Genomic DNA, 14282 nt, shown 5'->3' with positions numbered 1-14282 from the left:
GGCTGTCACTGCTTGCAAGCTGTCCCCACTGCACTGTCCCCAGGGCAGCTCTCAGCAGAGCCAGGAGCCAGCACTCGGCTCCATATGCTCAGCCCCGGGGCAGATCACAACCGCGGCTGGTGAAGCACACATCCCCTCAACGTGTCCAGCGTGGCTGGCAGCAATACTGACAGCCCTGTGTCCTGTGCCTTGCAGAGTGTCCCTGGACACGACAACAACAAGGACTCCCGGCTGCTCTGGATGGGCTCCAGCGATTGCCTCATCTCCGTCGGGTTCAGCCAGGTACAGTCCTCCCCAGGAAGGTGGCCCTGGCACCACAGTCATGTTCCCGCTCTACTCCCTGTGGCTACTGTGCCAAAGCACCTCAAGTGCTTTATGGGTGGCCTGTCCCCCATGAAAGCAGAAGGTCCCCTCGCCAGGTGCCCTGGCCCTTGCTGGGATGGTGGAAGGTGGCTGGCAAAGGTGGTGGCACCACGGAGCCATCCAGGCAGCCCCAGTGCCCACTGACGCCGTGTCTGTGTCCCTGCAGATGCGGGAGCGGGAGGTGAAGCTGTGGGACACGCGGAGGCTCAGCGGGGCGACGCTCACCATGGCACTGGACACCTCACCTGGGTAGGGATGGGGACTCAGCTTGGGGTGGGAGGGTGAGCAGTGGAAATTTTGTGGTTAGGGATCCATCAAGAGGGTGGTGGTGGAGCAGGAGCTGGCAGAGAGCTCTTGGAACCAGCAGCACTCGGCCACAAAGCTGGGGACTGCACAGCTGCATCCCCATCACCATTTGTGTGAGATGAGAGGGCAGAGGCGGTGCTGGCGAGGGCACGGAGGTGTTCTGTAGTGCTGTGGTGGCACTGCTGGGGACAGTGTCTGAGGTGGCTGCTGGCTGGGTGGGCTTGAGCACTAGGGCAGCACCACCAGATGCTGCAGGCGAGTGAATCCCTTTGGCGCTGCTGGAGCACTGGAGCAGCTCAGCCCTGGCCTCCCACTCCTGCCATGCTTTGTGCTATGGGGGCATGGAGGCTGCCCAGCCAGCCGTGGCCCCTCCACTTCCCCAGGGAAGTGGAAAAGGAGCTTTGGTGGTGTAAGGGATCAGTGCCCCTCGTCACGGCACGATGGAGCCGCCTCCATCTGCAGGCGCTGCCAAGGCTGGGAAGCCCCTGGTTAGAGCTGGCCTGGCCTCTCCCACGCTGCCCAGTGAGCCAGCCTGGCATCACCATGTGGGCAAGAGAATGGGAGGAGGAGGCTGTGCCTTCATCTCACCAGGGTTATGGGGGTTTTGGGCACAGTATTTGTTGGGATGCACTGGAGGCCACCAGCTCTCCCTAGGGCTGCTTGCAAAGCACTGGCTTGCTGAGACCCTCACTATTTGCCAAGCTGGCTCCACGATGGGCTGGGATGCGGGGACAGGCTGGGTGGTCAGCAGCCAATACAGGGCCTCTGGTGAGGGGCTCAGTGTGCTCTGACAGCCCCTTGGCTGTCCTGCCAGCATCCCCTACACCAGTGTCAGCTCCAGACCAGTGCTGCTGGCCGCCAGGACAGACAGGAAGGGAGAGGACCTGCCGTGGGCATGGTGGGGTGATGTTGGCGTGGTGGCAGCAGGGGAGAGGCTGCCTGAGCATCCCTCACCCTACTGGCAGCTGCCAGGGGAGCAGCTCTCAGCTCTCCTGCTCACCAGCTCTGCCAGTTCAGTGAGCAAAGGCCATCAGCAGTGTCCAGTGAATGCTCTCAGGGGAGGCTGAGGCTGCTGCAAAGGGACACCTTGGGGTCCATTATTGCTCTTGGCGGAGAATCCAGTGGGAATTACTCCGAATCCTCGCTGGGCTGGGGCGAGGCAGCCGGGCTAAATGGGATGCAGGCGCTGCTGTGCTCGGCCCCCCGAGCACAGGCTGCAGTTATTTTGGCTGCCGGGTTTATCGGCGCAGGAATGCGGCTGGCGGGCGCTGCCTGCGCGTCACGCCGGGGCCCTGCCGGCCCGCGGCTGCGTGCGGGGCCAGCCGAGAGGGGCTGGGGGCGGCGGGGGCGAGCGGAGACCCCCCCCGCCCCTACCCCCCCTTCCCGTGCTGGGGAGGTGCTGTTTTTAGGCAGCAGCGCCGGGGCCACGGCGCTTCCAGCCCCAAGCGCTCCCGCCTGTAAATCTGGCGGAGATGACAAATGGCGGAGGGGGATTTGGGCTGGCTCCCGGCGGAGGTGCCGGGCGGGGGCTGTGTTCTCCCTCCGGCAGAGTCATCCCGAGCAGCGCCGCGACACTCAGGAGCCGTGGAGCCGCGGCAAGGGCACGGGGTGGATGGTCTTGGGGTCACCAGATCACCAGATCTGCTGGGGCAGACTTCGGGACTGGGGGACAGGGACTCAGCCCCCGGGAATGGCCGAGGAGCAGCGGGGCTGGCTGTGGATCTCCGGCGTGGCCGTGGGTGCCCAGTGTGGGGCACGGAGATGTGTTGGGCAGTGCAGCGGTGCCGGCAGGGCCATGAGCAGGACGTGGGGAACTGGAGCTGGAGCTGCAGCAGCAGCAGCAACTCGTTGAAGCTCTTTAAGGAAGCAATCAGTGGGCGGGCAGGAAACTCATACCATTCATTACTGACGCCAGGCCGGCAGGAAAGGGAGTCCTCATCCCCACCGCATCCCCACCGCGCCCGCCGAGCCGGCACCACGCGTCCCCATGGCACCCCAAAGCAGGGCCATGGTGTGCCCCAAGGTGGAGGTCACCCCAATGTGCTCACCCCAATGCCCACAGCAGCACCTAACCCTTCAGGCTGGTTGTGCCCTAGCCAGCATCCCTGGAAGCGGGCAGAGAGTGAGAGGCACTAGCCCCATGAACCTCCACATCATCATGTGTCTTTGGTGGTTCTCTTTCCCAAATCCAGAGCAGGTGAGATATTTCTGACCACACAAAAACGTCATTTTCAAAGCACCCCGAGCATGTCAGTGCCGTGACCCCACCAATGCCCAGACCCTGAGGGAACAGGAGGTGGGAGGTGTGGGTGGCTATTCTCCACATCCTGGTCCTCAGTGTGCTACCCCTGGCTACCTGCTGTTCCTTCAGCTCGGGTTTTGTCTCCCCTGGTCCCCTTTAATTAGATCAAGGAGCAGCAGGGCAGGAGCCAGGAAGGGGCCTCAATAGGTTATTGTTGCCCTAAATTGTAACCAGCATCAGCGGGGTTGGGTTACCGGCTCCAACTTGGGGGTCACAGACCAGACACTGCTGCCCCATGCCCAGCGGCCAGCACATCACTGCCTGGGGACAGTGCTGTCACCACCACGGTGACAGAGGAACAGCAGCTTCCTTGCGTCACTGCTTCTTTCAATGTCCTGAAAATGTCCCCAGAGAGGCTGGGGTGCTATGGCTGGATCAGTAGGGATGAGATGCCGGGGTCAGCAGAGGTCCCAGGAAGCCGTGTCCCTGTGGCGTGTTCCAACAGTGGGCATGTCCCTCCAGGGCAGGATGATGATGGGGCTGAGGGATGGGGACAGCTGGATCCCCACCGCCCTTCACGACGCAAAGTCTGACAGAGCCGGGAGGTGCCAGAGCCAGGACCTGCCTGTAGCAGGGAGTTGGCACAGCAGGATGTTTGTGGAGGGATTTGGGGGGTTTGGCTCCCCCAGAGCTGGAGCAAGACATGGAGGGGCCCAGTTGGTTTCCTGGGGACACTGCCTAGGGGGGCTCAGCCCCTAACCCCTGCCCCAGCCAAAGGCTGTGGCTGAGCCAGCTCCTGGGCTCAGGCTTGCAGCCCTGGCATCTCCCAGCACCGAGGCACCCCACCCCACCGAGGCACAATCTCCCAGTGTCACCCTGCCATCTCTCCCCAGGCACCAGCTGCAATGAGACCTCAGTGGCTGGTCCTGCTCCTGTCCTGCCTGGCACCCTCTGCACTGCTTTTCCCTGGGGCTTAGCAGCCCTTCTGGGTCATGCTAGGTGTTTTGGGGGTCTCTGAAAAAAACCCACCTTAGCAGAAAGAACTCTGAGGAGGACAGGTCTTTTCTTGTTCCCATCCCTGTCCCAGTTTCCCTGCAGATCCCAGAGATGCCTTGATTGGTATGTGCTTGCCGTCAGAGGAAAAGGGGTTTTTCCTGCCCCAGCTTGGCTGCCACCCTCAGAAACAAGGAAGGGGAGAGGCCACCCCACCCCATCAGGTGTCACCCCAGTGGGACTCATCCCCATGGGGCTATTGGCCAGCCACATGAAGGGGTTAAGGCGAGGCAACCACTCAGCCCATGTCGCCTGTCCCGTAATTCCACTGGGTAAAAATAGCCCAGCGCTGGGGCGGGATGGCAGCGCCCAAATCACTCCCAGATGAACCACAGCCTCGGTGGCCAGACGGTGCTCCCTGGCCTCCTCAGCTTTCCAGGAAGATGATGAGCTCCAAAGCTCTTCCTGGCAGCATTGGGGTCTGATGATGGGCACACGCCTGTCCTCCCCCCCGAGCGTGGGCATCCGGACCCCTGGCACCGAGGCATGCCCCCTTCGGGGCTCTGCTCCACATACGGGGGACCGGGGGACCTGTCTTTGGTTTCCGTGGGGCCATGCCTGGACCAGGGGTGATTTTTTGGGAGACCAGAGCCCTCCAGCCTTGCCACGTCAGGGTGCAGGCAGGATTTGCCCCGGTGAAGCCGGCAGCTCCTCCCGTTGTGGCTCCCCGCCAAGCCCCCATCCTGCCGGTGGCTCTGGCCGGGGCTCTCGCTTACCGGCCCCGTTGGATCGTATAGAGACAGAGATTTTTTTTGGGTCCATTTCAGGGGGTTTTGCAATCCTTGTCGGCGCTGATTCAGCTCGCAGGAATTAGCAGCGCCGCACGATGTGCCGCTCGGAGCGGCTCTTGGCGCGCGACGGGGCTGGCAATGGCCAGGGGAATTTTGTGCTGGGATTCAGGAAGCCACAGGGGCTGGACAGTCCCATTTTGGGCACTGCTGCTCTCCCGCAGGGTTGCCCGGGTGCAGGCGTGGGTGTGGGTGGTGGCCAAGCCCTGCCCTGGCTGCAGTGTCCCCATCACCTCCGTGCCAAGGCTGAGCCCTGCTGCCCGCCTTGTGCAGCTGGCACCTCTAAATCCTTGGCTCGGGGTGTCCCAGGGATGCTGCACCTGCCAAAGCTGAGCCCCAACTTTGCTTCTGCTCTCCTGGCATCCTCACTCTGGAGCTGCTGGAAGCCCCTCCAGAGCAGTGGGATGAGCTGAGGTGCCAAGGGGCACTTGGCATGGGGGGGTCCCCTGCAAACCTCCAGCGACTTGCAGCGGGGAAATCGGCTTCGTTAGGGGAAGGGCACATCATGGAAGCAAAGGAGGGGGAAGTGAGGGGCCAAGAGGGGCTGCAGGACTCCTGACGCCGGTGCGGACGCGAGGACACGCCGGGGGCTGGCCCGGGCTCGGGGGGCTGTGGCGGGGCCGGCCGGGGGCACCCGGCGCGAGGCCGCCGCTCCGCCAGGGACTTTTCTTCTCTCCTCCTCGCGAGGCTGGAAAATATACAAAGCTCGCAGTGAAAATATTTACACAGCAGCAATTTTGGGAGGAATTTGGGATGTTAATTTGAAAAATCTGTGGGGAGAGGACCACAATGGGCCCTTTGAGCGGGCGAGCGTGGCCATCGCAGCGAGCCGCCCGCGCCGGCGAGGGGCCCCTCCTGCCGCTGCGCCGGCCCTAATGGGAGCCAGCCCTGCCGGAAGCCCACCTGGGAGCCGGGGGGCTGCGCCAGACGGCCCCGCCACAGCCCCGCGCCCCTAATTGCATCCAGAGCCGCTCCCTGCCCCGGGCGAGCGGCACCGAGGGGCCGGGGGGTCAGGGCCGTGTCCTGCGGCGGAGCGGCCGGCCCGGAGCGGCACGGCGGTGACCCCCGGCTTCAGCCCCGCGTTGTGCTCGTTCTCTCCAAATCAAACATACCTCGGCGGGCAGGGCCCCAACCTGGAAAATTCCAGCCCGAAAGATAAAGGATTGGAAAACGATTAAAACCAGAGGGTTGGAGCAGAAACCACTTGGCAGCGGGAACCTGCCGAGCGTCGGCTCCCAGCCCACCCCGCCAGGGCCAGCGCACAAAACCGGCTGTTCCTGGGGCCGGGCAGCGGGGGGTTCTGGCTGCAGCCCCCGGCCTGGGGGGGGCAGGCAGGCTGACACTTGTCACGGGCGATTTGGGGGTCCCGGTGCCGCCGCGGGTGACGTCAGGAGCTTGGGCTGGGCTGTTTGTCCCGCAGCTGGCCCCGGAGCCATCTGGCAGGCGGGGAGGGATGAAGTAAGGCTGGATGATGCGCAGGGCAGGGGCTGATTTGAACCCCGTGGCCTCTGTTTTTGGGAACACCTCCTCAGCGCCCGAGGTGGGGGGCAGCGCCCTAAGGGTAAAAACGCCCAGAGTCGGGAAAACTCCCCCCTCCCTCGCCTTGACTCATCCCGGCGCTCGCCAACAACAACGGGAGGACACGGCTGACCTTCCCGCTCCTCTGCAGGGGACACGCGGCGCTGCCCACACCCCTGCCTGTGACGGGCACTGCCTGCCGAGGTGCTCAGGGCTGCACAGAACTTTTCGTTGTTGTTATTTTAATTATTTTCGTGGTTTTTTTTTTTTTTTTTTTACAAAAAGACACCCTTCTGATCTGCCTTACAAAAGGGATGTACACAAACCTGTACTAAAAAAGAAAGTTTTCCCAGAAGAAATGGGAAATAATGGTGTATAAATATTCTCTCTGAGTTCTTAAAGCTTCAATTCCCGGTTTGCCTCCTCGGCACTTCCTTTGGCCCGGGGGGTCCCGAGGGTCCCAGCACCTCGGCCGGGCCGTATTGCTCACATCAGCTTCCAGGGAGTCGAGTCATGGGCCGTGCTCCGCTGAAGGACCCTTGTTACCAGCACGTGGGCATCCCTCAGCCTTTCTCTTGAAAGCCACAGCAGCTTTCTCTTTAGCAGGAGCTAAAAAAAGCCCCCTGACCCCCAAATTAACCCCCCCCCTTCTCTTCCGCTATCCACATTCTAGGTAGAGTCACAGAAATCAAGGCACAGAGCAGTAAAATTCGTATCTCCTCCCAAAGCGTGGCAGCCTCTCAGAAATTGCACGTTGTGGAATTGGGGGGGGTTCCGTCTCAATTCAGTCAGCTCCTTGGCAATCCGCATCCCAGAGGGACATGGGCAGGTGCTGCCACTGAGCTCAGCCCTCCTGTGTCCAAGGCTCTGGAAGCCCCGTGGGTTCAGAAGTAGGAGGGTTTGAGCCCCGGCGTGTTGTTGTTGCTGGGGTAGTGCGACTGCATGAGTGGCACCTCGCACTCAGAGCCCCCAGAAAGCATCGCTGCCTCTGGCACCTTGCAGCTGTGGCTGCTCAAATCCCCGTTTTCCAGGCAGGCTTTCACCCCTTCCAGCTCCAGTGGGCCAGTGTCTACCCCAGCACTGGTGTGTGCCTTGGCCTGGCGGTGCCGGCAGTAGTACATGGTGGCAGTGGCCACCAGCAGCAGCAGCAGCGCAGCGGCCAGCACAGGGACGAGGATCAGGGCGAGGTTGGGGTCCTGGCTCTGGGTGACGGGGGAGTGCTGCTGCAGGCTGAGGGGCAGGGTGTGTGCCTCAGCACAGTGCTCCTCCTTGGGGAGCTCCCCCAGCGCCCCAATGCAGACACGGTAGGTGCAGTTGGGTTTCAGAGCCCTCACTGTGTACTCGGAGAGCGAGGCCGGCAAGCGCAGCATCACCGGCCGCTTGTCTGGCCCCGACAGGTTCCGGTAGCTCAGGCGAATTCCCTTTAGCTGTGCCTTGGACTGCACGTAGGTGTGCAGGTCCACTTTGAGGGAGGTGCTGCCCACCTGGGCGATGCTGACCCGCTGTGCAGGCGGCAGGGCTGGTGTGCCCGGGGCTGGCGTCGTTCCCCTCGCCTCCACCTCGCAGTACACGCCAGCAAAGCCCGCGGGGCACAAGCACTCCAGGAGGTTCTGGGCACCCAGGTGGCAGGTGCCGCCGTTCAGACACGTGCGGGGGGGACAGATGGGCGCTGGGGGACTGGTGGGAGCCGGGGCGCCGCTGAGGGGCACCAACGTGGAGCTGCCCTGGGGCTCTCTGGGTCTCACGGTGGGTGCAGCGGTGCTGGGAGGGGGCGGCGGGCGGTGGGTGCTGGGCAGCGGCGCAGGCGGTGGCAGCGTGGTGGTGCGGGGCGTGGTGGGCGTGGGGGTGGTGGTGGGGCAGCCAAAGTCAGTGTATTGCAGGTGGTGGAGGAGCTTGCCGGAGTTTTTTGGGGGGAAGTGGCAGCGCGTTTCCTCAGGGCGCCGCAGGACCACCCCACTGGCGTTCACCCACTGCACCAGCCAGCTCATCTGGCAAATACAGTTGAAGGGGTTGCCAGCAGCCGTCACGGCCCGCAGCCTGGGGAAGAAGCCGGCGAAATCCCGAGGGATGGTGTTGATGTTGAGGTTGCTGATGTCCAGCTCCTGGAGGTTGTGGAGGCTCTGGAAGTCCTCTGCCGGCAGCTGGGAGATGCGGGCGTTGCCGGCCAGGCTGAGCTTGGTGAGGCTGCCCAGCCGCCGCAGCACGGCCGGGACGCGCTCCAGCAGGTTGTCAGAGACGTCCAGCTCATGGAGGTTGTTTTGGACCTGGAAGAGCTCCTCGTTTAAGCTCGTCAGGCCCAGCCCTGCAATCTTCAGGGACTCAATGCTGACGGCATGGAAAGCCCCTGGTGCAATTGCTGGGATCTTGTTCCAGCTGATGTCCAGCAGCAGGAGGTTGGGCAGGTCGAGGGGGGGCACAGCCCTGAGCTGGTTGTTCTGCAGCTTTAGCTCCAGCAGATTCTCCAGTGTGTCAAAGGCAGCAGCGTGAATGTGCTGGATCCTGTTCCTCTGCAGGTAGAGCCTTTCCAGCAGCCGCAGCCCATGGAAGGTCTCATTGGTGATCTCCTGCAGCTGGTTGGAGGACAGGTCCAAGTTGACGAGCTCCGTCAGGGGCTGGAAGATGTTTCTCTGGATGCTGGTGATCTTGTTTTGCGAGAGGTCCAGGAGCTGGAGGGCAGGCAGCCCTGCAAAGCTGTCCTCACTGAGCGTTGTGATGCCGTTCTCAAAGACGTAGAGGGAGAGGGTGCTGGGGGGCAGCCCCCGGGGCACCGTCTGGCCCCGCCTGGCCGCACACAGGATGGTCTTGGGGTCATGGCACTGGCAGCCTGCAGGACATGCCCTGGCCAGCTCCCCACGGGCCAAGAGGAGCAGTGTGCAAAGGATCAGCTGGTTCATGGTGTCAGCTCTGCAGAAAGACAAGCACAGCTAGGGTTAGGGATGGGCCCTCGTGGGGGGTACGTAGGGCTGGCAGGGCTATGGGGCACCTCTGAGCCCTGTTCTGCCTCCAGGGCTGGTGAGAGTGTAGAAGCACAGGGGCTGCCCATCCCAGACCTCCAGGATTTGGGGATGTGGTACCTTTGCACACCCCAGGCTTTACCATGACACACGTCCCACTGATATTTGGGCCGCCTTCAGTGGGACACCAAGACCTTTCCCAGTACTCAGAAGGGCCCCAACCTCCCCAGCTGCTCAGCAGGGTGCAAATCAAACACAAGGGATGCAGAGAATCAGAGCACCGGGAAGGGGTGGGAGCCTGGCCAGCCTCCCCTGCGTAGAGCTCAGCTTAACCCTTTGCTTGTGCCATCGTCACAGCAGCTGCACCCTCGGGGACTGCTCCTGCCGAGATCACCAGCAGCAGCTCCTCTTGGGGACAAGGGGCACCCAGAGGTGGCCTGGGCCACAGAGTCTCGGGCTGGAGGAGCCATTTGTGTTCCCACAGAGTCCAAGGGCTTATACTCACCCCCACCCAGCCCTGTCCCCACAGGTCACCTTGGTATTCCCCTCTCTGTTGCACTCCAGGGACTCAGCCCAGCACCATGGGCTGTGTCCCTGTCCCTTGAGGACTGGGTCAGCAGGGATGGAGGCAGTAGGCTCTGGGGTGAACAAGGCTGTAACCACCCCAACCGCAGCTCCCCATGGACACCCTGGCTGATGTCACAGCCGCTGACTGTGTCCCAAAGGGCTCCTCTCTCAGCCCCTTTAATGACACTAGGCTTGGCCAGAGACTCACAATCTCCTGCCACTCCATCTCAGGGTCAGGGGAAGGTGGCCGAGGGAGATCCCTGGGAAAGGAAGAGACCAACCCTTCCCTAGCCCCATCTGTTGCCACCTCCTCCCTGCTCAGAGCTGTCGGATCTCCAGGCCCCCCTGTGGCTCACAAGGGGCCCCCGCCGTGTGTGGGGGGCCGCAGGTCACACAGCAGCACGTGCCGCCTGCCCCGGCCCTGTCAGCAGAGCAGGGACACCGCATCCTGTGCCAGGAGGGTCTGGACCCGTGCTGTGTCCTCTTGTCCCCCTGCCGGGGCGTTGGACAGGGTTAACACCGTGGCCAGCTCTGTCCTTGCTTCTTGCCGAGCGCCCCCCCGCTCCCCACAGGGTGGGGCGAGCCCACGGCTGGGCAGGGTCACCACAACTGCCTGAGTCACTTGGCCTGACCGGCCCTGCCCTGACACGACCTGTGCCGTCAGTCCCCGACACTGGGGAGGAGCTGTGCCACATCCAAGAGGTCACTATCATCCAGAGGTCACCAGCACTTCATCCCCTACCCAGCAAGCCCAGCTCAGCCCCCAGCCCCCTCACCAGTGTCGGGTGACCCTGCACCCCACATCACAGTCAGGCTGCCAGCAGAGTTAGAAACACAACATGGAGACCCTGCAAAGTGCTGCTTGGGGCTGGGGGCAGACCCAGCACCCCTCGAGGTGACTCCAGCATCCAGAGCGTGCTGGCTGGTGGGAGAGCCTCGGGTGCAGGGTGCTGCCATGTCAGCGGTGCCACGGCCATGCCAGCCTGCCCGGGTGGGCAGCACCGAAGCGGGGCCAGGCCTGCGGGATGCTGGCGAGCCCGGGGCTGGTTTTGCAATGCCAGGGTCGGGTTTCGCTGACGTGTCCCGTGCTGCAACCAGCTGCTGACTCCAAGTCTCTCTCGTCCCTTTAATTACGCTGGCATTTCCTCCCCGCCTGCCAGGCTCCCCGCTCCGGGCAGGTTCGGCCAGCCCGGCCACGGCCGCGCATCCGCGCCTGGCCACGAGCGCCGGGCAGGCTGGCACGGCCCCGCAGGCTCGGCCACCGCCCCTCGGCATCGCCCGCTCCACGGCACACGCCAACATCCCGCCCGCGCCCCGCCTCCCCTGCACGATGCTGCTTTTCAAGGCACAGAGGAGTTAACCCAGCCCAGGACACCCCCCAGGAACGGGGGGCAGGGGAACAGCCGCCCCAGGTCCTGGCAGGGTCCCCAAGGGCGGAGAGGGGGCCCCGTTTCTGCTGGAGGTGTTGGGGCCGCCCTGCCAGCGGCCTGCTGCTGCCTTGGCTGGGCTCCCCCGCGCCTGCACCGCAGATATTTGCCGAATTATTCATATTTTCCGGCTGCGGGGAGGATCTGGGCTCAGATTCCCCCAGTCCCGGCTCAGCCTTTCCCTGCCAGCCTGCTGGGGTGGGAGTGCCGTGTCACCCCCCTTCCCTCCCTGCAGCCCCCCCGGGCTGGGCCACCCCGCTGCCTGCCCAGGGCTGGGACTCGGCAGGGGATGCCCTGCTTTGTACCCGCCTCCTGTTCTTAAGGACGATGCCGATGCCGCCCACGCAAAGGTGACACCTGTGCAGGACAGGCTGGAGGAGCTGCAGAGTGGCTGCCTTTGCCCTCTGCTTGGGGACCTCAGGGAAGCAGGCACAGCCGGGATGTTCCTTCCCGCACCGGCAAGTGAACACAAACAAAGCCAGCCTTGTTGCTGGCCTGTGGGCTGCCACCTTGGCCGGTGGCAGGAGCAGGAAGGACGGGGGCCCTGCAGTGTGCGGTGACAGGGAGGCACACGGTGCCTCTGCCAGGCGGGATGCAGATGCTGCTCCCCGGCCTTACACCCCTCAAAACGAGCCCATGTCAGCATGTGCCCCCTCCCCGAGCCAGCCGGGGGGATGTGCAAGATTAAGCCCTTAATCCTCCTCCCCTTCAACCCACCCTGCGCCGCCGCAGCTCCCACCTCCTCCCGCTCCCCTCCCTATTTAATTAAAGTTTCCGCAGCAGCCCCGCAGGAATGCAGGCCTGGTTATTGCATTCCCCGGAGCGCTCGCCAGCCCCTCCATCCCGCTCCTGCCCCTTTGACCCGGCCGCGCTCCTCATCTCAGGTGCCGGCAAGGAGAAAAACCAGCAGAGCCGCTTCGCCGGCAGCCAAACCGCCTCGGGAGGAGCCGGAACACCGGCGGAGGGTGGGAGGAGGCCGGCGATGGTGCCACGCGTGGCCCGGGCGGCACGGGCAGATTCCTCCGCAGTGACTGGGGCGGCCGCGGCTGTCCCCGAGCGCTTCCTCATGCCGCGTCCCGCCGGCAGAGCCAGCCGGGCAGGCAGCGCTTGCGTCAGGGCCACCCGGCCGGCCTCGGCGTGGTGCGGGGGAAAACAGTAATTAGTGTCATCCCTGATGGCGGCACTGCCCAGCGCCGTGTGGGCAGCGGCACAGCTGGGTCAGGGCAGTCCGGCCGTCCCGGTCTCAGCAGGATGAGACCCGTCGGTGTGGGGCACGCTAGCAAGAGTAGCTGAATGGGGGGACATTGCTGGGGGGTTTTGGTTGGGAAGAGAAGTCTCAGAACTGGAGCATCTCTCTGGGATGTGTTGGCTTCTGTGGCAGTTGCCAGCCTGGGACGGAGCTGGGTGTCATTAAAAGGACATTTACCCCACGGTGGCCCAAAACCACATCCAAAGAGGGTGACAGGCACCAGCACCCTCCGAACACACACCAGGTGACGATGAAGTGTGCAGGGAGCTGGCAGCAGGAGAAGAAGTAGGGTATCCCTGCTGTCCCGTGGCCAGGCTAGCCGGTGGCCCTGCTGGCACCCATCCCTCTGTGCCAGCCAGAGGGAAACCCTTGTCGGCACCGCCTGGGGACCCGCTTGACCCCACAGTGGGTCAGTGACACCAGCCCCTGAGCACAAGCAGAAACGAGGGCAGTCAAACCCCACCCCAGCCAAGCCCTCCGCTGAGGAGGGTGGTGGTGGACACTGCTGCTAGCAGCTCCCACCTCTGCCTGACCCCAGCAGGGGAGCCCAGCCACCACATCTACCCCGACACAGCAAGCATGGGATGGGCCCAAGACCATGCCGGTCCTGTGTGGGTCCGGAGCTGTTCTGCTGGCAGAGCACTTCACTGCCAGCCGGCCATGCCGGATGGAGCCATGCTCCATGTCAGCCCCAAATATATCCCTCCCCTTGTCCGTGATGGATAGAGCACCAGGCAAGGATCCCTGGGCCAGACTCCAGTGCATCCCACAGCAAAACAGGCACAGGCAGGCACAGGGAAGCGAGAGCCCTCTGTGAACCCTTGTGAACGGCCCACTGCAGTGCCATCGCCCCGGCCCAGCTGAGGCCCTACCGTCAGCCGAAGCAGGGACCAGCTGGGTGCCCCTGGCTCAGCTGGGGCCTCGCAGGGAGCAGGGCATGCCGACCCGTAGCCAAGGCCCCGGTGGCACCCTGTCATCCTGGGTGCCCAGACCACACCGAGTGTCCCACGGCCCGGCCCAGGCCCACCAGGGACCCCCGGGCCCCACCTCCCCCCGAGTCCGCGGATGCCCGGCAGAGCCCCCTCCCGCCCGTGGGCTGCCGCCCCACGAGCCCCGGTGGCCGTGTGGAGGCTCGGGCGGCGTGGCGGCCGCGGGACTCACCGTGGCGGGCGGTGCGGGGCGCGCGGTCAGTCCATGGCGACAGCGCAGCGGCGGCCGGACGAGCGCTCCCCTCTCTGGCGGCGCCGGGCGCGGGGGGCGGCATTTAAACCGCGGGGGCGGGGCCTGCCCTCCCGCCGAGCGCCCATTGGCTGAGAGCGCGGAGGGGGAGGGGAGGGGCACGGCCCCCACGGAGGCTCCGCCCCCGCTCACCTGGGGCCCCACCGGGGCGGCGCCGCAGGGACCCCCGGGACCCCCCGAGCCGCAGGGACCGCGGGGACATCCAGCACCTCTGGGATCTCAGAATCACAGGGACCACGGGGACATCCAGCACCTCTGGGACCCTGGAGTCACGGGGATGGCGGGGACATCCAGCACCTTTGAGATCTCAGGGTCACAGGGACCCCCGGGGCATCCAGCACCTCTGGGATGTCAAAGTCATAGGGACCATCGGGACCCCAGAGCCACAAGTAGCCCCGAGACATTCAGGACTTCTGAATCACAGGGATCCCCTCTGGACCCCCAGCACCTCTGGGATCCTGGAGTCACAGGGACCATCGGGGCACCCAGGACCTCCAGGACCTCTGGCACCTCAAGTCACCACGATCCCAGAGGTCTCCACAGGGGCCTCCACAGGGACCTCAAGAACCCGTGACC

General features: G+C 64.2%; 2 protein-coding genes across 2 annotated transcripts in view; one reads left to right on the top strand and one right to left on the bottom strand.

The window, feature by feature from the left end:
* Positions 1 to 14282, top strand: part of CORO7 (coronin 7) — a 34803-nt gene that overhangs the window by 14717 nt on the left and 5804 nt on the right. The window contains exons 8-9 of the mRNA XM_014892135.2: positions 196 to 282; positions 530 to 612. Of these exons, the coding sequence (XP_014747621.2) occupies positions 196 to 282; positions 530 to 612 (170 nt within the window). The remainder of the gene's footprint in view (positions 1 to 195; positions 283 to 529; positions 613 to 14282) is intronic.
* Positions 7023 to 13707, bottom strand: VASN (vasorin). The gene is made up of 2 exons (XM_088174594.1): positions 13629 to 13707; positions 7023 to 9174 (listed from the first exon to the last, which is right to left on the bottom strand). The coding sequence occupies exon 2, from the start codon at positions 9162 to 9164 to the stop codon at positions 7155 to 7157; it is 2010 nt and encodes a 669-aa protein (XP_088030720.1). The 5' UTR covers positions 9165 to 9174; positions 13629 to 13707; the 3' UTR covers positions 7023 to 7154.

This window comes from Sturnus vulgaris, chromosome 16 (assembly GCF_052056855.1).
Source record: "Sturnus vulgaris isolate bStuVul1 chromosome 16, bStuVul1.hap1, whole genome shotgun sequence".
Lineage (NCBI taxonomy): Eukaryota > Metazoa > Chordata > Aves > Passeriformes > Sturnidae > Sturnus > Sturnus vulgaris.
The sequence above is the reverse complement of the archived record's forward strand: the minus strand, read 5'-3'. Positions and strand labels throughout refer to the sequence as shown.

Coding starts and splice junctions, on each gene's coding strand:
- VASN (XM_088174594.1), bottom strand. CDS start 9,164: ATGAACCAGCTGATCCTTTGCACACTGCTCCTCTTGGCCCGTGGGGAG.